General features: G+C 43.9%; 1 protein-coding gene across 1 annotated transcript in view; it reads left to right on the forward strand.

The window, feature by feature from the left end:
• The window catches only part of T265_08169 (hypothetical protein), a gene marked incomplete at both ends in the record, with an annotated part of 41,145 nt that overhangs the window by 4,293 nt on the left and 14,514 nt on the right, over positions 1–22,338 (forward strand). Inside the window, 7 exons of the mRNA XM_009173894.1 lie at positions 6,037–6,320; positions 8,947–9,333; positions 9,429–9,484; positions 11,718–11,836; positions 14,072–14,238; positions 15,775–15,961; positions 18,021–18,227. Coding sequence (XP_009172158.1) covers positions 6,088–6,320; positions 8,947–9,333; positions 9,429–9,484; positions 11,718–11,836; positions 14,072–14,238; positions 15,775–15,961; positions 18,021–18,227 — 1,356 coding nt within the window. The remainder of the gene's footprint in view (positions 1–6,036; positions 6,321–8,946; positions 9,334–9,428; positions 9,485–11,717; positions 11,837–14,071; positions 14,239–15,774; positions 15,962–18,020; positions 18,228–22,338) is intronic.

Consider the following 22,338-nt stretch of genomic DNA (forward strand, 5'->3'; position numbering starts at 1 on the left):
ATATATAGACTAGACGCACCTTGTGGTTGCACAGCAGTGGAGCATCAGTGCCAATACTGATTTTGCTATCTGATTGATTGGTTGATCGAATCCATAAAGCAGCATGGATCTTACTACCGCAGTGTAAACTCTTTCCTTGACAAACAAATTGACGTCACGTCGGCGCCATAGGTGTCAGATGCTGGCAAAAGCTACCCTAGCCTTTCCGATTCGAGAAGCAATCTCATCACCAGCCAGTCCACCAGGACTTACACAACTGCCCAGGGAAACAAATTTATCTACCATATCGATTGGCTTGCCTGCAAGCATGAAGTTTGGGTTTCATCCAATCCATTCTTGCAGCAGTACTCTACACTTTGCAGATGTGAAGCGCATGTCAAACCACGCGGAAGGAATATTTAGGTCTTTCAAAGTGGTTTGTATTTCGGAAGGATCTCAGCCAAGGAAAGCAGTATCGTCCGCATACTCAATTTCTATGAGAACATTCGAACTCCCGAGGTTTCAGAGGTAGGCAGAAAAATTTCAATCAGCACATCATTAGAAAAATTGAAGGGAAAAGGTGAAAGAGAACAGCTTTATTTTACTCCACTGGATGTGGTGAACTCAGGTCGGCGGAAATGAAACACACAACTGTATCTTCTGCCTGGCCAATGGTATTCGTTGACTGGTTTTTGACTGCAAATATCGTAGCCAAGGAGATGGTTCACCATGTATGCCAGAACACCTTTCTTCGAACCGAAAAATGCTGACAAGCGGTTTGTGATCGGCAACGCGTGTGAAACAGCAATCGTAAATTATTTTTTGGAATACTAAGACGGCAAGTACGATTTGACTGTGTTCGACTAGTGTCAAAGACCGGGCTCTATGGGTGATGGATTTTTCAGTTCCATCAGAGAACCTGTGGAGAATGACTGCTCCAATTCCAAGGTTGGATGCATCGGACACTAGAATGATATCCCTGGATAGGTATACTGTGTAAGCAGCAGATGTTATGGTAGAAGCCATCTAAGTGTTTCGAAGCTGATTGATATTGAGGTAACCAGTTCCAGGGGACATCCTTTTTCAGTTGATGGGACGATTGTGAACACGGTGCGTATCTGGTAGAGAAGTACTGTAATGGCTCATAAACCGGAGGAAAGATCACAGTGTGGGTGGTAGCATTCTCTGGATTGCATTAGTGTTGTCCGGGTGAGGATGACGGCCGGATCCATCGAAAATAAAACCCCAATATTTGACAGATGTAAGAGAGAATGTACATTTTTCATCCCGGAAGTGAAAGTCGTATTCCTGGATTCAGTCAACTACTGTGGCTAAGTGATAAGGGAGTTCTTCCTGATCTGAGGCTGCCACGGTCATATCATCCAAGTACATCACGACGTCTGTTACCCCATTAGTATTAGCGTCCATGATCTGTTGAAATATGGCTGGCGCCGTTTTTACTCTAAAGGGAAGACGATTGAATTGAAAACACCATTGTGCGTGTTAATGGTTAGAAGACCCTCGGGGCCTTTCGCAACCTTGATTTGTAAATAGGCATCAGCCAGGTTGAGTTTAACGAGGAAGGTATCAATATTGAGTTTTTGGTAAACAGATCATGTGGAACTGGAGGAGAATACGGATGTGAATCGAGTGCAGCATCCAAGTCTGTGGAATAATCAGCACAAATCTTGATCCGCCCATTCGTCTTCATGACCGCAGCGATGAGAGCTATTCGGGAAGAGTAGTTGACAGGTTGGATAACACCTGAATTCCGGATACGATCGAGTTCACTGTCCACAGGTGCAAGATCAGCATAAGGCACAGGGCGTTTTTGTCTGAAGAGGGATTTTCTATTTGGCTTCAAATAAAGTATGGGTTAGGCTTTGGAACAATGCCCAAAACTACCTTTAAAGACATTAGAAACCTTTGATTGGAGTGTGGTTATTGGGAAGTGTTTGTATGAGCTGGATACACACATACAGAGTATGGAGGGGCACAAAAAAGATTTAAGTTATCTACACAATCAAGAACGAGTAAATTCAGATCTGAACAATTCGCGTGGTAGTAAATGCTTTTAAGTCGTACATCACTGAAAGATTCATCACAAGTGAGTTCACCAATAAGCGGAAGCAGACTGTGCACAATGGTTGGTAACAGAAAATAATGGCTCCCCAATTGCATTCCAAGTGGAACGTGAAATCAGTGTGATGTCTCAGGCTGTGTCGAGCTGAAGACGAACTGCACTGAACTCCTGTAAAGTTATCTTTATGATTTGTTCAAGGTGGTGCAACAATCTTCTCCGAGTGTTTGCATAATGAGAGGACTGGTTGCCAGATATAAATACAAATAAACATAAATATATAGATATGAACTATCGATTGACAAGTGTTGTGAACCGGATACTCGCGACATGTCTTCGACGATGTCAGTTTCACCTGACCAACTTCAGGTGATTTCGGAATACCAAAAGAAAGCATTTCGAGCACGCGCAACTGCAGCAACAAAAACAATCTGAGAACACGCAGCTGAAACACGTAAGAGCGCTGGCCAAAAATGAGTGTTCAGACTCCAGAAAGCAGCATATGTCAACCATCAATTTCATCCGCAGACTCTATTTCTAATCCATCACCGTCGCCAGTGTTGTGACTGTGTGTTAGCTGACACTTGTGCACCGAAAGTGATAGGGATCCGATAGATGGGTGCTAACCCAGGTGTTCTTTTGGCCAACAAAATGCATCGTAATTGGCTGATGCCGTGCAAAAGGAAGTCGGTGGCCTGACGAATCGCGTGAATTTATGGACCACCCTAATCTTCAGGATTGCTTGGTTCCGAAAATGAATCAACTTTTGACGATGGTCAGTAGCGAATTTTACTGGAGATGGTTGTGCAAATGTCGCTGAATACATGCAAATTTACAGGCTGCAACTCGAGGCGAACGTGAGGTTCAGGCTTTCGGAATTGTGATTGAGGTTCGGGAATCGGGCTCGCGAGAAGTAACAGGTGCTGTGCACTGAACAGCGCTCCCTGTGTTTGGTTAAAAGATGGAGTGCAGTCAGGTGCAGGTCACGTGGTGGTAATAAGCGTGGCTGAATGCAATTACTGTCCAGCTTTGTCTAGGCGTTTCATCATCGACAGCATGTGTTCAACATCAATGTTTCACTGCCGTTTTTACGAAACATGCATATCTGTCGACCTATCATCCTACACGGTTTAATCAGCTGATTTCGGGTTTCGACGACGAGGAAACCATATGGGGAGCGAGATAGCCCAACTGGTAAGAGCGCGACTTTACTGACCGGAAGTTCCGAGGTTCGAGTCCCACCTCCGCCTCTCAACTTCCCCTGTCTAGGCTTGGACAACCTGGCAGTATCCCAGCCCTCGTGGTTCCTTCGTGTGGCATGACAGTCAGGCACTGGAAGAGTGTTGCAGCTGAACGCTATAGGTGATTTGGGAAGTTGGTGGAACTCATTGCATCGCGTTTGATAGTCTGAATATTTGAGTGGGAAATTTCAAAGGAGGAAGACAAAGGATACCAAATGAAGGTCGGTTGTATTGCAGGTGAACCAACCTCACATGGTCAATTTTTACCATAGCTCAGTTGATTACGAAGGTACACAAACCGTCACACCACTATAAGGTCGTATCTCTTGGACCGCAGTGAATCATTAGTGTTCTTCCCCACTATTGCTGCTAATAACGTGATTTGTTTCACCTTAGTGGTCCGTTAATATTTTTGTAAACTGTGTATATTCCATCCGATTATTGAGGTGGTACCGATTCAGAGACATGCTTAGATTTGAAGAAATAGCCCTAAATGCGCCGAACGTTGATGATAATATGCTTCACATTTACCGAACAGCGAAGGAACTTCAGGCGTTTTGTTGTAGATTGATTATTCCTTGGTTCGAATTTGTTAGTGATGTATTGGTTTGTCTTGTCTGTGGAATGGTATGAGTTTTTACCTTACCCTATCATTAGTGGTGGTATTAGGTCTTATCACAATGTGTACTTAATGGCTGTTTTAACCTTCACTGAGTGGAATTTTTAATCCCGAAGAGAAAAATTAGACGAAGGTTCGTTTGGCAGTCCACATGTGTTATTTGCGACACCCATTACATTTCCGCTTGATTTCATGTATTTCATGTTTTACCGCTGTTGGAACTTATAAAACCATGTTGAAAGCCTACACATTTGTACATTACTAAATTTCTACATCACTAACGCAACGCAACCACTAAGCTGTAAGACGCTTGCAGTGTTTAGCTGTCATACTACCGAAAGTAAGCACGACGGCCGCACTACTGCGAGCTTACCTGAGTTAGACAGGAGCAGCCGAGATGCCGATGTTGGTTTCGAGCCACGAACCTTCCGATCAGTAAGCTCACGCCTTGACCACTGGGCCATCTGGGGTTCTACATTACGTCTACATTGCTACACATTTCAAATGTTGGACCGGGTTGTCATACCAGTACAACAGCGAATAATTGGGTTTGGCAGTCATCCGTTTGAGTTATCATCTAGGATAACTGCGGTGTGACCTTCGCCTCACGGACTGCTAATGCTAATTTTCATCCTAGGGGTTGCTCTTCACTTTATTGATACTTTCTGTGAAACAGATATCAACGCTAACTCCAGGAGTATTGAGTGTTCGGTTGGTCGATTCTTTGTATAAGGGTTTCCAGGAATAGAGAATGAAGAACTGAGATCAACTTAAGCATTAATGGAGGTCCGGTTGGCTGATCTCAGTCCACAGTATTCCACAGCGTAACAGCAGCCCAATGTGGAGTTGACAAAACCGGTAAAGATGGGGTTTGAGAATTTCACATCTTAACTAGAAAACGTTTGTTTGGCGAAGTTAGTGCACGTATTGAAGGCGTATCCAATCGGGACAACTGGGCTTCAATCTCACAGAAACTGCTACATTTAGTGCTGATCTATTGGCTAAAGTAGATAGACTGGTATTCTGGCAATGTGCAGTATGATTATTCACTTAGTCAGCTACGGGTTTTCAAAGGCGAAACGGAGGAGTGTTTCGCGCACATTCTCCACCAATAGTGAGTTCTTTGGGTTCTACGGTGCTTTCCTATTCCTTCATTGTTTGACAAATGAAGCTAAGATGGATTTTCATCTGCTGTCCTCCATCCTTAATGACACAAGGTTGTCACTACTGCTAACAATCACCGCGGCTTACTGCACAGAGTCGGATTGTTTCGAAGCCTCGCTATTCTCAGTACTACTCTTACGTACATCCAAGTCTTGAGTATGCTATACAAGCCTGAATCCTATGCTTTCTTTCGAGAGACATAACCTTCGACAGTCACGACGGTTTTCTACTGAACTAATTCGCATGTCGTCTTCACAAAACCAACAAGACGTTCCACTTCCGCATATCTTATCTACAGCGTGCCAATAACACTGATCTAGGTCTACATTTGATCTAATTCACAGAACCTATGATGATGCTTTGTCACCCTTATAAAGTTTTCACTTGAAGCCCTTTGAACCTCATTCATTCCTGAGTGGCCAAAAGTACGCTGTAGACTTCCTTAGTACTCGGGTATTTCTCGTTCCAAACAGCTTACCTTGTGCGTCCACCCTTGGCTGTCTTATGCGATCTTTCACAAGGCCTTTCGTGCGTACTGTCGTAAATAGCGTTGTACTGCTACTCTAGCAAGTACGTGCAGTCCATTGTAAGACGTGTATTTCCACTGCTGAGGTTTTCAGTGGTCGGTAAGAATGGTCTTTATTTGAATAATCTTTTAATAAGCTCTGAAGTCCAGGTCACAAATGTACGGACCCGGACGGCTGAGCTAACAGTGGCGAGGCCGATTGTTTAGACATGTGAAGTTTCCAGCATTATGAAAAAATTTAATACGCTAGAGTCATGTCAAGATTAGTGCTATTGTCGAAGCACTGAGTGGAATTCTGTGAGAGTGAGGTGGAAAATTTGGTTTGCTATAAGATCGCTTAGTGCCTCGTAACCCGAAGCAATCAATTTACTTAATCTCCTTTGTACATTGATAGTTCTATTTTAACGGTGCTTTCTTGCACCCGCAGGTCAATGCGTGGCGTTGGAAAAAAGGCAGAATGTGGCAATACTCAGAGTGAATGACCAGAGCTCGAAAGTATGTTGGGTCGTTCCCTGTTCAAAACTTTCAGGTCAACTGTTTCACAGAACAGCTTCAGACAGAATTCCTTGACGCTTACAGAAAGTTCCAGGAAGATGAGTCCATTTCATGTGGTGTCATCATCTCTGGAAAACCAGACTGCTTCATAGCTGGTGCTGATGTGAATATCCTTCGTGCCTGTAAAACGGAAGAGCAAGCCCGCAATATATCCAAGTAAGTTAGCACTCTTGAAATTCGCACTTGCCGCCATTTGGACTACAGAAAACCACGTAGTTGCAGCTTCTCGTGTCAGGTTTGAACTAAACAAGACAGAAAGACGTCAGAACAACTACATACTGGGTAACATCAAGAGACCCGTTCCACAACTGGTAAACAATAGTCGAGTTTATTCGGAACGAGTTTATGCCGTCGTGACTCGGTGATTTTACCCTTTATCCGACTGTGTGGGTTCCATATATGAAGGAATACATTACCACTAAGGAACATGTACGAAGACATACGAGAAAGGAAATTAGATGGCGTTATGGAATAGCCTAAATGGCTGACTTAGGATGGGGACATGTTCCTGGTGGACCGGGTCTCCAAATAGGTTGGTTAATATGTGCGACAAATCTTTGCTACCATTGTCATCTCATGATATTGCCTGAATGCACCATTGATAGCAGCAAGCAAAAAATTGCAACCAGTTTGGACTATGCGATTGGAATGTTTTCTGTACCTTATCACTCTGTGCGGCGTCCCTCGTCCACAAGGCATTAAAACACGTTCGCCACCCTTGATTTTAGCTGCACCGTCTTCCGAGTGTGTACCATTTCTCCACCAAATTATCTGCTTAACTCTGGCAAAAACGCGCGTTTTCGGGAATTCTATTCATTTAAAGATTATTTGATCTATCCACTTCGTTTTAGGTTTCTCGGTAGGACCCTCGGATTGTGCTTTTAGCTGTTTGCTAATTGTTTTAGTTTAGTTTAGTTTAGTTTAGTTAGTTTAGTTTTGATTTTAGTTGACCGAATTCGGAATAAAGGATGCTCTAGATTGTCCTTTATTTCTACGGATCATCTCCAGCCCTCTGGAGTAGAGTGCAAGACTTTTCGACCCCCCTGGTCTGTTTCTTCCGTTCAACTTGAGTAAAACTTAGCGACCTATTGGGAGCGAAAAATCCGGGTATTCCGAGTTACCGAAGAACTATTTGGCATTCTTCTAAACTTTTTTGGCAGTTAGTTTCTACGTACTCCATACAAGTAATTACAGAAGAGTTAAACGAATTACGGTGTAGCTTACAAAAATAGCGAGCGAGTTTCCTCCAGTAGTGTGAAGAAGTACGAGGACACTTAGCTAAAATGCTTCTGTTTTGCAGTTTATTAAGAACTATTGCTCAGTGGTACGACCACGCTCAGTTTGGAAGCAGCAAGGCAATACCTAATAAGTTTATGCAGAGGTCTATGGGCTACCATCCACTCTAGATAGTTCAGTGGTTGAGGCATCAACTTACTAACCGGAAGGTCCGTGATTCAAACCCGACCTCTGCATTTTGACTGCTCTTATCTAGGCTTGAACAACCTCACAGTATCTTGGCCCTCGAGCCTCGTTCGGAACACGTGGTAGCTAGGCACCGAGAGGCTGTTACAGCTGAAATGCTATTGTTTGTTTTTATTCACTCTGCATTTGATTTTTTTGATAGTCGGATTTCTGCTGGATTCTGCTTCAGCTTTTCATCTATATTGAGTTGCCAATATTTTGCTTTTTTGCTTGGTTAAAAGGTGCCCGCTAAACTCCAAATCCACATCTTTCTAGTGTTTCATTTCTGCCCTTTGAGGATCGTTTGGCACCTGTTCCCCAATGGTGTGTCTAATCTGCGTAAGCTAGTTCGACGTCATTCATATCCGATCGGTGGACAAAAATACCAACCACTTGATATAACCTAACGACACAGGGTTTGTTCTGGCTTTAGTAGTATATGGGTACTCAATGCGATAAGTTTCGGAATTCGATCCAACTTACCCATCTGGAGCGGGAATTTCCCGGACCTGTACACCCTGCTAACCAGTATGGCCTCAATTCCCTTGCTCTGACGAACTACACACTAGTGTAATCACAACACCACGGACGGTCTATATCGAACCTTAGCTTGTTGTTTTCCTCTCAGAATCAAGTTTTTTACTCAACATTTTGGTGTAATCTATTAATTTATTTGGCCTCGTCACGCGGGAACTTTGGGTTTCACCTCCATATTCTAAAAGTTCCACCTTTGCGTGGTCGCCGCACAGTTCGTCATTGTTCCACCAATTTACTGGTTATTTTGAACACTCCGTTCGTTCCACAATCTCCCGTCTTCTCACGCAAGCGTTCAAGTCCATATAGCTTTACCACTAAAATATAGATTGCTCAGTTTTACGACAATGAACCTCTTCCACACAAGAACAACTCTTCTAGTCATAAAGTTTTATCTTTCAAAATGGAATGGGGCATTTGTTGAACGTCACATGTTTCTCACGGCAAAAAGGCGTTGTTCCTGAGTACTTTGTGATTGTGCCAGTTTTTCTGAGATTCGCACTCACCTGTACGTTTTGCGTTTAATGAGACTCTACTGGCCTCTTTTCGGCACATCACGGCTCCACGTCAGTCCGCCTTTCGTGCTCGGATTTCAAACCGTGTTTCCGCGTATACTTCGCTGTACAACTTTGGCACAGTTATTAGCAGAATGTATATTCCTTGTCCGGTTCTTGCTAAGCGCCCGTGGGTTAGTAAATCGTTTATACGGTATATCTTCAGAATCTCAGGATGACCTCAGCCTGTGCTGCATTCTTACACCTCCATTCTGTTTCTTTTCTGTGACCAGGGAAGGGCAAATGGCTTTCCAGCAAATCGAAAGTAGCAAGAAGCCCGTGGTGGCGGCTATCATGGGTAGCTGCCTTGGTGGCGGGCTGGAAATGGCTCTTGCCTGTCACTACCGAATCGCGATGGATACGAAACAAACACAACTCGGTGCTCCTGAAGTGAAACTTGGACTAATTCCCGGTGCGGGAGGGACACAACGTTTATTGGCAACTTGCTGCGGGATAGATCAAGTGTTGCAACTAGCACTAACAGGGTCCATGGTACCTGCTTCACAGGCAAAACGAATGGGCCTCGTTCACCAGGTGATCAAACCCCTTGGACCCGGAGTCGCTTCCCCAACTGAAAATAACATGGCCTACCTCGAATCGATCGCAGTGTCGTGCGCAGAGTAGGTTTTCCGAGACTAAGACATTACGTCAAATGTTGATTAATTCACGAACGGCCATGGATACATTCAGTCACCATTAATTCCGTTGTTTTCAGAAATCTGGCTAACGGAAACCTAAAAGCAACCAAAGCTCCGCGCTCAGTAGTTCAGCGTAAGTAAATTTGCTTTTTTGAGGTTATTTGTTTCAACATCTTATTTCCTTCATAGCTGTTTTGTTATCTCTAATTCAGTGTCATCTGATTGACATAATCGTCAGATATCGGTAGCCTTTTTTGTTCCAGTGCTATCCTGTGGTCACTGCTCACTCAAGCCAAACCTAACAGATCTGTGAACAGCATCTCAAGCTGTTGGTACTTTCTGTTTGACCCATGCTGTGCTTGGTTTAGGGTCACACATTAGTATTACTGTGCTGCCGTCTATTGTCTATGTGTAAACCTCAACTTCGATGTGAATGGTTTGTCCCGCCTGAAGTAGTCGAGATTAAGACGGTAGCTATTGATTAATGGGTCCCTGGTTGAAGTTCGCGTTTTACCTTTGAACGCTGCTACCTACGCCTGGGGTTGTCGTGTTTTGGTTGCATGGCGTGCTGTGCGCCCCAAGAAAGCAACACCAGAACGATTTTCGTTCAGCGGAGCTCTGTAATATTCGATTGAGATGCACACGAAGTCTGCTGTTTACTTACAACTCTTATTGCAAATCCACTCTGAACCTTATATTAGAAATGCATATGAAAGTGAAGTTGCTCCCTAGTGTTTGGGTATGTTGGATTAGGGTAACAAGCCTCATGTTTGTACGTGTAACATTCGATTGTGTCGATTAGACAGAAGCCAACAGCTGTTTCTGTTCTCTGACCGGCTTTTTCATTGGATCAGGTGAAATGCCGAAACTATCCGGTCTTATAGTCATCAGTTTGAAAACTAGACACAATAGTTCTCCCCAATAAGCAACCGTCATGCAGCAATCTCTGGAAAAAAGTTAATTTAGCGAATGAAAAATTCCTACCACACGAGATCTTCGTGACCCAAAACTCCAAGAAGGCAACAAGACATGTCCTATAAGGGACATGCATACCTATATGAAGCGCCCTTTAGCCACTACTGAGAAGGACAAACCATTTGATTATCACACGCAAGAAGTTACCGCATTCTGTTTATATCTGCTCTTGCAAAATTGCAAGGGACGAGCATAGCAAAACGGTGTGATGAGGATACACTAGGACGATCTACGAATCTCACAGAGTTTATCACAGGTTTAGCTCTCAACATGGAAGTTGACCGAATAGCATGATTGCGTGTGGCATTGTATTTCAATTGTGGGTTCCAGATTCGGGTTGGTGGGAAGCCCCAACATATGCCCACTAGTCCTCTATCGGTACTTCCATCCTTTTTGCTGAGTGGGGATTGACACACCTCCAGTGTCTATATACATACTCGACCGGTCTTTTGTTTACCCTACTTTGAAAGCGGTAGTGTCTAGACACTGGCGTGAGAAACGTTATAAAGGAATATGTGGCAAGCCCGGTGATGTTAGTGGTCATCACAAATTTCAAGCTTATTTCTTTATGGTCAGATCCGCTACTGTGATGAATAACTGCTTGAAATAAACAATCAAACTGTCCCCGAACACCCAGTTTTTTCGAGTAAGTCAACAGCTGAGTGGGCCAATTTTCGCACCTAATCGACATCCGTCGGTTGTGCGAACTGGGTCGGTGATCGGCAGACTGAAGGCGTCAGGTCGATAGTCTCTATTCGATACACCGATGCTCACCTTCACGTGACTGTTGTCTTTTGACAATGATAATCGGTTTTATTCGTGTGCTCTGTGATTTACTTCCTATGTATCGCGCATCTTTCAATGCCAGTAGTGGGACATGTTTGTTTGCTTGTCATAGTTATCCAGATAATCGTCTACTATTCACCAAGTGTGGAATGCCCTTCATCGTGCAGATAATCAGGCACATTGGTTGTACATGTAACTTGTTGTTCACTGATCTTGTGCTCGAAACCAAGCGGCAGGTCCTAATAACTGTTTTAATGGTTAGTGCATACCGAATAGACGGGCATTGGTGTCCGAAGTTGTCTTTAGTTTGTTTTGCACGGAATCCATGTTTACATAAGACGGTCGAGGAAACACGCTTTTGAACGGACGCGATGCCTGTCCAACTAACTAAGCCACTCTGGGCGGAGCACTCGTGCAAAACGCGAGGTGTTATGGGTTTGATTTTCATTCATAGGGATCCATCTTTTCTTTTGCATCGTCTTTATGTAGATACCTGTACAAGGTCATACAAAGCCGCCTTTCTTTTACACTAACTTTACTATGTACTATTCCGTGTTCTAACTGTCAAACACCCGCTTATATTGTTGTTTCCGCACGCCTTCAAGGTATCCTCTGGAAAGCATTGGACTACGAGCCACTCAGAAAGCTATTTTTCAAACAGGCAAGGAACAAAGTGATGAAGCAGTCCCATGGTCTTTACCCTGCACCTATGAAACTGGTAGATGTAAGTACCAATACTGGTCGAATTCATGGTATGTTTCAGCCACTTCGTGCTTCTTCCAGTCGCTGTACAATCAAACATCCGCATTTATAGTTTTACTTCCTGGATGTGTGTTTCTTATATGCTTCGCGGTTTCGAATTCGAAATAGCTCTGCTTCTGAGATGCGAAACTACTGACTACCGTCCAATTGGAAAATAATTGGAACCGACTAGGATGTCGTCGTTTCAGAGGCGTCTGGTAAACAATTGCAGGTTTGTTTCTTCCTAGATGCGAAACTACTGACTACCGTCCAATTGTAAAATAATTGGAACCGACTAGGATGTAGTCGTTTCAGGGGCGTCTGGTAAACAATTGCAGGTTTGTTCCTTCCTGTTACGTGGCGGAAACATGAAGCAGTGGAATTTCGGCGACTAATAATCAGTTTTACCGTGTCACTTTTATGGTATGCAAATATTTCCATGGTTTGGATATCGAATCAACTCTCGAGAGTAAATGAGCGGTCCGTTCAGGTCTCTTTAAGTTCTCAAATCAGTTATTTTTTAAACACATCTGTTTCCTTGTTGGCGCTCCCATTAGGACATCCGTCTCTTTCCACCAGCCTTCACTTTGCTCTCACTACTTGGGCCTTCCTTACACGGGCTATTCCTGTGGCATACTTGCACCAAATTCTCTTTAGGGAGGGTCGCGGCAAAAACCACCATATGTCTCACGAAGTACTGATATCAAGCGAGGTGAGGTCTGGGGGCGAGATGGCTCAGCAATTAAAGCGCGAATTTACCGACCTCAGCCTGTCGACTTCCCTATTCAGGCTTCGGGAACCTGGCAGTATATCAGCCCTCGTGCTTCATTTTGGTGACATGGCAGCTAGGCACCGAATGGGTGTCACGGCTGAACGACTATCTGATAACACCTGGAGGCTCAGTATGCTAGATGATTGGAATGCAGACTACACAAGTGACAGCCCTGGGGTGAATGCTTCATCGTCTTGTTTCCCTTTGCTCAGAATTTCTGTCGTCAACGCTTCATCAAACAGAAATGGTATGCCGCTACTCAATGACATACCTCACTTGTCGCCAGATTGCTATGCTCATAGAATGTCACAAAAATAAACAGATTTAGTGTACGAGAAATACGCACACAAACATGTTGTCAGATAAGCTTACAGTGCAAAGGTGCTTATTCCCGGTACCTTGAACTTTTTCGTTAAAGAACCATACTCTCAATAGGCGGGATTGTCCTAAGTCCCTTTCAGTCTCGATACGCAAGTCTCAGCTAACCCCCGTCAATAGTCTGCTTTCCCACCGATCATCTCGTCCTCGTGATTTTTTTGAGTCGTTATTCGTCACCTTCGGTGGCCTGTATGTGGTTGACTAGGATTTCGGGTTTTCATGGACTAGTCGTATGATCTTGAGTGGGGTTGAACATCCACATGTAAAGCAACCTCAGATCAGAACATTGGTGCATCAGTGCCGTACAACCATATCAGTTTATTTGAACAAAGATGAGGAAACAAGAAAACACGGGACAGATAGGGGTACTTGGTGCCAGCGTACCACATGCACCTCCAACATTTGCCCAAACTATTTAGATAGAAACTGACGACGTGAACGTCACTGACATGGGCCAGCTTCCATAGGTATAGCGTTCCACAACCTCCGACGTTACTCCTCGGATCCTTAATGGCATGTGCAAAGACTGAACGTTCCTCTGCACGACGTTACATTTTGTTGGTGTGAAGCACATGAAGGAGTGGGTGACCTGGTCAGCTTTTATGTTAATACTCGCGCTTGGGGGCGAGATGGCTCAGTGGCTAGAATGCAAATTTACTGACCGGAAGGTCTATATGGTTCTAACCCGACCTCTTCATCTACAGCTGAACGATTTTTTACGATTCCCAATTTCCGGTGCGTACTCTGCTGCGCAAGCGTGTTGAGAAGAACTGATCAGCCAAACCGAATCGAACACCAAGGCTCTGTATGTCCATGCGCATACTATTCCACATGCATGTACTTTGCGACTGATATTTATGCTGACCACACCGCTTGTTTACAGGTAACTTACTGGTAGCTTCCAGTGATCGCTCTTACCTTCTCGCCTGCGCATAGGGAGGTGATGCGTGAGTGCAGACCTAAGCTGACGTGTGCTGTCATTTCCACGGATGCTGTACCAACATAAATGGTTTACTTGGGACTTGTAGTTTTCATAGTTCCCTTTATTCTGTCTGCTGATTCACGCAGGTTTTCGAAACTTCTGTGAAAATGGGACCAAAAGTTGGCTACGACTTGGAGTCGAAAGTATTCGGAGAGCTGGCAATGACCAACGAATGTAAATCGCTTATTGGTCTTTTCCTTGGCCATACGGAATGTAAGAAACAGCGTGTACCAGCACCTAAACAACCAGTAAAGTAAGTAGAATTTGTTTTTATAGGTTGAGATGATTTGCTACTTCTTGGTTTGTTTGCTCATGTGCCCACTTAGCTATAGAGGCGAAGATCTGTGTGGCCTATGTTGCCATATATAGCCTATCTATGGTCCTCTCTATTCGCTATCACCGTTCAGCTCCAGGTAGCTCAGTGGTCAAGGGCGAACTCATTGACCGGAAAATCCGTTGTTCGAACCCAACCACATCCCGAATGCTCCTGTCTAAGCATGGGCAACCTGGTATTCTCTGATCTTGTTCTCCCCTTGATTGACACAGTAGTGGGCATCGAAATGGCGTTACAGCGAGACTGTTAATGTTATTATATTGTAAACCTGCGCAGTTGTGCAGGGCTGCTGCAACGTTAACCATTGTTTCTCACAAAACGACCGTATTCGCTTGGGCTTATCGAGTTTTCAATGTTTTGTTTAACTCTTGACCTTTTGAGAGCTTTTCTCTTTTAGCATGGTCGGTTGCCCGTTAAATTTCCCATAGATCTTAGGGACAGATCAAAACATGGGACATTAAACACGCCCCATGGGTTCAGGAAGGCACTCCCAGAGGAACACTGGTTGCTACTTGGTGGATTTTATGGAAGGCCATTTCCTCATTCGTTCCTACTCCTAGACTTTTAGGCGAACGGGTTCTGGTTGCTGGTGTGTTGGTGTGATCTTCAGTTTTGAAAAGTCGTGATGACAAATCTTTGAGTGGAACACTAATCTTGCTTTAAGCTGGTTCAATTTCCCCCAGCCCCGTGTTTTCCCGTTGGTATATCATTTTTGCTACAACTCGTCGGTTGTTTGTGCGCTTGAGTCAACAGGTCATTGACAATCTGTCTCAGGCTTTTTAACTTGACCTTGTAAGTAGTACTTGCATCCTGCTAATTGATGCCTAAACTATGTACTCTTTTCCTTTGTTCAAAAAGACTGTTTGTCAGAACTTCAACGACCACATAAAACCACACAATCATTCCGTTAACCTATGTCCGATAATGATATCCCTTGCATTGGATCGCTGCCGAGACAGCTCCTGAAGTGCTTCAAGGTTAAAAAGGTTGTTTTTTATTCTAGGAACTCTGATGGGCAAAACAGTAAGCAGTATTTGTGATAGAATAAGATATGTTTATTTTTCTTCAAAAGATTGTGGCCGTGGAAGTCATCCTCTCGTGCGAGGCTTTCTCGCTATCTTCCTAAAAAATTTAACTGGCAAAACGCCGAAAACATGCCTTATTTTGGCATGCACGATTTAACTGGTTCGTGCAACATAATAAGACTGTTTCCCGTGCGTGTCGACTGGGAAGTATATATATATATATATATTACAAATTGTCCACCGTATCCACGTCAACCCCAATCGCAAATGAACCTCCTCATAGTCGGCTGCAGTGTGTACAACATGTATGTACCGTGTCAGGTTTTTATTACTTTCGTTTTAGAAAGTTTGCTTTGGATTGTATGCTCCAACAAGATACAGTTAACCTGCTTCTGCTCTACCTACTTCTATGATTACTGTTGTTATTCAGACGTCTGGGTGTCCTGGGCGCTGGTCTGATGGGAGCAGGCATTGCCCAAGTTAGCATTCAACGCGGTATACCTACAGTCATGAAGGACGTTTCTACGCCCAACCTGGCTCGAGGAGAAGAGTATATTCAGGCTAATTTTGCTAAGCTAGTGAAGCGGAAGAAAATGACCTTGATGGACTCGGAGAAGGTATGTGTTTCCATCGAACGTATGTATCTACCTGGAGCAAGGATCTCCAAATTACGTTCCGCGAACCCGAATTCGCCCGTAAAGTTAATTCATCCGGTCCGTTGTAACTTTGTATCAGTGCCTGGACTTTCTGTTTTCCACGAAACGTAAGCCCCGAGAATGAATCTTTGTCGATTCTAGAAGTGAAGTTTGTTTGGAAATTGGTACATTACAGTAATTTATTTGGATTGAAAACCAGTCGACCTTTCGGATGTTGGACGATGGGCCAAATAAATCACTAGTGGATTTTCAGAAGACAATATCACATAAAATAGCCTACCTGATCTTTCAATGAGAAAGACCGTTTCCTCATATAGGGTTGGAGGAGAGATGCAGCACCTGAATTGTCTCCTGAGCCAGTTGGTTCGCCTCAACTTGTTAGTCTCTTATGTGAAACGTAATTGAGCGCAAAACAGGAAGAGTTGGTTAAAGTATGGTGGCTCAGATGGAAAGTGTCTAATAACGAACTCTCTCAGAAACTGACAGAACTCATAAAAGTTTGGTACAAGCCAACCAGACAGACGCACGCAGTACGATTGTCCTAATAGACTCTGACTTCATCGATTGTTTAATACGAAAGTGACGCATACGGTTCATTTTCGATCTTGTTCTGCAGTTATACCCCAGAAGGACGGGCATTCAACAAAACTAACAATAAACGGCCTGGTTTGTGTGTGTATTGATCAGAAACTGGTGCCTTCCATACCACAGTAAAGCATCGGTGTTGAACACTGATGTCATGCTATCGATGATGACGATGCCTTCCCTGGAATTGGTCTTGCACCTTTCCTCTTGCAAACCCATTGCTCGTTGCTATGCGTGCGTCTCGTAAATGCTTGCAAGTGGTTTCGAATAATGAAAATAAATGTAGTGCCAACATATCGCGTCCTATGGGTTTTGGCTGTGCTACTGACATTGGTGAAGGGGACCCACTGTTTCAAGATGACAGTGATGTTTTAGACTGTTGCTTTTCATCCCTTAGTGTAACTCGGGGTGCTTGAAGTATCCCAGCAACCTGTCCCTCTCCCATCTTGGTAATTTACTTACTATATGGTCTTTACAGGTGGAGGTTTATTGGTTGCCCTGTTGGAAAGTTCTATAGCTAACACTTGCTTTTGTGCTGGTGGCGGCCAGATGGCCCAAGTGGTTAGAGCGCGAATTTGTTGACCGAAAGGTCCTAGGTTCGAACCCGACCTCTGTCTCTCGACTTCCCCTGTCTAAGCTTGGGCAACCTGGCAGTATCCCAACCCTGAGACGGGCCACATCAATGGCTAGAGACATTATCACACATGGCCCAGTCGCTCCCTCAATGGCGCTCGTGCATCAAAGCTATTGCCTTCAATTCATAGCTCCTTTTCCACCCCACCCCCCCCACTTGACAGCCCACTGACAGTGCTGGATTTATGCACCAATTTACCAGCTCGCGCGTGCAATGCGCAGCTACCNCAAATCATCGGTGAACGAAACTGCGGCAGCTACAATCAGTGTGCGACGAGTACGCGGTTCTTACAGCGGACAATGATGATGATGATGATCCCAGCCCTCGTGCAACCTTCGGGTGGCATGGCAGTTAGGCACCGAAAGGGTGCTACAGCTGGACTGTGTTTTTGTGCTGGTGACCTCTGGTTAACGTTTGATGATGTTCCACGATGTGGATTGATTTGGTGGCTTGCTTGCATCCACAAAGATCGCAATGAATGTTAGTAAACGCAGGTGTATGTGGATGGTTGTTTTTGTGTTGATCACCGACGGAAACCAAGCTACAGAAAATACAGATGACTCGAGTACAACCCAAGCTTGTGTGGTGACAGTCAGTGTCCGTGACTAGAGCAATGGTATGGATAGGCGGAATGGTGTACAGCTCTTTTTCTGGCCCCCACCCCTCGATGCTTCGGTTTCCTCATATGTATGCGCTCCTGACTTTATACTTTCATCTGCTTCCTTTTTATTGTCGTCTCCTATCACTGCGTACACCAATTCAGTCCGATTCTTCACTCTACTGTTCCCATTACTCATGCAGACATTCACCCTACTTACCAGTACTTGTGACATGGATTCACTGAAGAATGTTGATCTGGTTATCGAGGCCGTGTTTGAAGATTTGAACGTGAAGCATCGTGTGCTGAAAGAGATTGAAGCCATTCTTCCTCCGCATGCTGTTTTCGCCAGCAACACGTCCGCTCTCCCAATCCATCAGATTGCTGCCGTCAGCAAGCGGCCAGACAAGGTAATTGTTATTCTTGTTCTATGGTATATGCGATGGGGCGAGATGGCCCAAGTAAATAGAGCGCGGATTTACTGACTAGAAGATCCGTGGTTCGAGCCCGATCTCTGCCTCTCGACTTATCCTATCTAAGCTTGGGCAACTTGGCAGTATCCCAGCCCTCGTGCCTCCTTCGGATGGCATCGCAGCTAGGCACCGGAAGGGTGTTACAGCTGAATGATATATTTATTTTATTTATGCTCATATGATATGGTTTATTTACCTACATATCTCCGTCCATTCTCTATTCACGATCTTTAAAATTGAAATAAGTCTACCTAAACTAGGCCAGTTACGGAATACGTACGAACTTTTGTAATCAAACTGGTAGATCTGTGGGATCCGCACAGCAAGTAGTCTGAAGATGCGAAAAGCTATTGCAGCTTAAACAAGTCCAATGAAGAACGTGTTACGTCGATGGACAGTTATAAGGAGAATTCCTCACCCTGTCATATTTGGTCAAATTTGTCGAGAATTCCGCAATCACTTTTGCCACTATCGCGTGATTTTCAGTTTTGTATAATTTGGAATCGCCTGCACGCAACCGTTCCGCCACGTTGTTTTCTACTGGATTTTGGTCTGACTTTGAACCAACTAAGTAGATGTTATCTGCTGCCTCTCAGATGAATGGCGACCATGTGTGGGCGATCGGATCATTGAAGGCCGACCTTGTCATGGCTCATGATTGGGTTTTATCAAATGTAGTTACGTTCAGTCTTTTCGAATTCCCACATGTCTCCCTCTGTGCTCACTGTTGCACCACCATGCACGCTCCATTGACTCTAGTCCTGTATTGAATTTTTCCGACTTCCTCTCTCCATGGCTTACCGTTCCGTAGCTATCTTCTCCGGGTCTTCCATGTCAGGTAGTAGCTTGGTTGCCAATAAAATTGGGTCTATATTGTATCTACAGAGGATAATTCCTTCCTTCCAAAGGTTCTAGATCTATAAATCGCGAATTCACTTCACCGTGAAGTATTTTTACCACGTCCTTCATTTTTCACTCCTTGATCAAGTTGAATGGAAATTTGTGCGCCTCATTGTTTTCCCTACTCTGACCTTCACACCTTTTCCGACCATCTGAACTTGGTTTCATTTTATTAATTCTTTCGGTACTATCGCAGCAAATGTTATTCGGAACACTCACCTCCTGATCCACTTCCCAATTTATTTGTTCAGGTAGCTCGTCTCTTCGCATCTGATCTCGCCCACGTCATTCCCTCACCTGACTGTTTTCTCCGTTCTCTTCTTGAAGCATTTTTCGTTTTTTCAGCTCCTTACGATATCCAATTGTTATCATGATTCCAGCTAACATTCGCCTCTTCAGCCTACTTGACTTACACGTGTAGGTATCGGTGTTTTTCTGTGGATTTTCTATGCTTCTATTATCCATATGTGGTTTGTCTTTGCCGTGAGCTACTGTCTGAGTGATAAAAAGTACCAACCATGACTTTCTGGGGCAGGCGGCATATGTGGACGCATTGTGATAGTAAGTAAGCAAACCCCTTTTGAAAGTACATACAGTAACGGAAAGGAGTTAGTTACTCTGCGTCGTCCCTAAAACTGTCATCAAATCTCCACGCAGCATTGTCAGATGAGGAGCCAGTCGGTATAAACCCATCTATACTGATGCCCCGGTCGATATGCTCGTTATCGCATTACATGCGGTCCTAAGCAGACATTCCTTCTAATTTTATACTGTGTCCTCAAGCATTATCCGGATAGCCCCTCAAGAAAGTAGCTGCCATAATTTATCAGCTCACTTCGGTGGCATCCTGTATGCTCCTAATTCTCATGCATTTTTACTCCAATATGTTACCTTTTCCAAGTGTCAGTGGTTACGATCCATTGAAATGAACCATTGATCAGTTGATCTCATTAGCATTTGTTGCCAGTGACCACCATCGGCTACCGATGACAATCTTGAGGAGTAGAAATAAATCTACGTTGGCACATCACCTTTAAAAACATTTTACGTTTTGACAATATCAGGGTTTGGCATACTCGCATTGTCTTGATTTGTGCAGTTCATATGGATTCAGAAACTGCGTGTGGGTTTCGTTAGGCTCAATTTCAACTGTGTATGGATCCTTACTCTTAAATGAGGCAGACATATGTATTTTTAAAATACACTACATCTGACTATTTCAACGAACTTTCTCCACTCAGACCACTATGTGACCTATGTACCAGTCTCTAAACAACTTATGCTTCATGGGACTATGGTATTCTGCGTGTTTTCACTCTCTTATGATATATATATATATATATATATATATATATATATATATATATATATATATATATATATATATATATATATATATATATATATATATATATATATATACGCACCAACATAGTGCCACTATGTACTAAAATTTGACCACAATCAACAGTCCGTTTACCTTTGTATGCGCCTCGTCTAGTTAGCAAGGAGCTGAATAACTACTATTTCTTTATTCACCGACACATCTGGGACCTTTTTGTACGAGTGCAGTATGCAAACCGTAACTCGTCATCTGGGGCAGACTGTTTGAGAACAAACTCCAAGTATTCCTTTGGCGAACAAAGAGATCAGCAGCACACTAATCGAATCGCACATTTTGCGATCGATAGCTATGCGAATATCCGAAGCGGCTTATCCATCAGGTTGTGGTAGCAACCGCACCGCACCTCGTTCGCACTGCATCGACTGAACGGTTTGAACTTGTACAGATTAACGCTGATCATGATGCCGCGTTGTTTTTATCTTATCATTGTTCTTATGAATTAAACGTTATTCTATCACAGAGCTTTACATTCCAGGGATTTGTGTTAGTGGTGACAAATATCTGTCCAACAACTGAATGGAACATCTGCAATTCTCCAACTATAGGAAAACGGTTCCCCTTATGTTACAAAAGTCCGTCCATCTCAGGCGTTTCAGGATTTCTGCTGATCAGGTCCGTCTTGTTAAACCCTTACAAGCTTTTCTCTGTATTCGACAACAGCAAAATCGCATTACCTAGCGTGAGGATGGGTGAAATTCTGAGCCAGACACCATCCTTCCGAGTTTCCGAGTACCTGGGGATTGTGGCTCGTTCTTTGATAAGTTGTTTCCCCCAAACGTAGTCTGGACCTGAAGGGCAAGTACGTCAGTATCTTTTTTATTAGTTACTGGTGGTTGATCGGATGGCAGTTGATCTGTTCGCCGAGCTTGGCGATTGGTTGGCAAAGGTTTCGTCCCCCAGTCGAGGAGACATCGTCAGTGCGCAGTTGAATTATTAGTTAATTTATATAACGGTCACAGTGGTTACCTTTTACATGTTAAAGAACCCGTGTTCCCGGATAACTCTTTCCTACTGACCATGCACTGGAATGTATACATGACATCAAGTTAGGAAAGCGTGAAAGGCGCAGCAAATAACCTGAATTTTGTCAATATGTACTCTCTCCTTGTTCCTCCCACCCCTGGAAAGCTAGACAATCTCTAAACAAAATGCACATAAGCCTTCCAGCTTAGGCTTGAACATAAACATGAACTTGGTTTGAATTATTTTGGCGATTTCGTTGAAAACCCTGTCACTCCAGACAACTTGTACTTTCAAATTACGTGTCTAGAAACCCATCCAAGCACGTCTGTTGTTCGCTTCGTTGCAATCCAGGTTGCCTAGCTGGGCTAGTTCGATTTAGTCTCACTTCGTGGCTAGATACTAACCGGCAATGTAAAAGTAAAATGTATCCATTTGCGTTGCTGAACTTCCAAGACATATTCCTGATCCTGAGGTACGAACTGTGCTAGGATACCTCAGCATCTTGGTTAGCCCCACTGCTAAGTGGCCTCAACTAAACCCGAGCACTCTATCTATTCGTTATCGGAACCCTTTCCTTTCCAAGACGTTTTGTGTTCGGGTCGTCTGTTCTGAACACTCGTTTACTGCAACATTCATGGCCTCATCTATGACACCAGTGTATTAGTGCCTATCGATCCCTGTTAATAAAAGCAAAGAGTCTTGCACGAAGGACAGAGCAATATGACCTTCTCGCTGGGTTAAGGTGTTTCTTAAATCTCTGCTTCGCTGCTGTATTCAGTT

The sequence above is a fragment of the Opisthorchis viverrini genome (genome assembly GCF_000715545.1).
Source record: "Opisthorchis viverrini unplaced genomic scaffold opera_v5_211, whole genome shotgun sequence".
In the NCBI taxonomy this organism is placed as follows: Eukaryota; Metazoa; Platyhelminthes; class Trematoda; order Opisthorchiida; family Opisthorchiidae; genus Opisthorchis; species Opisthorchis viverrini.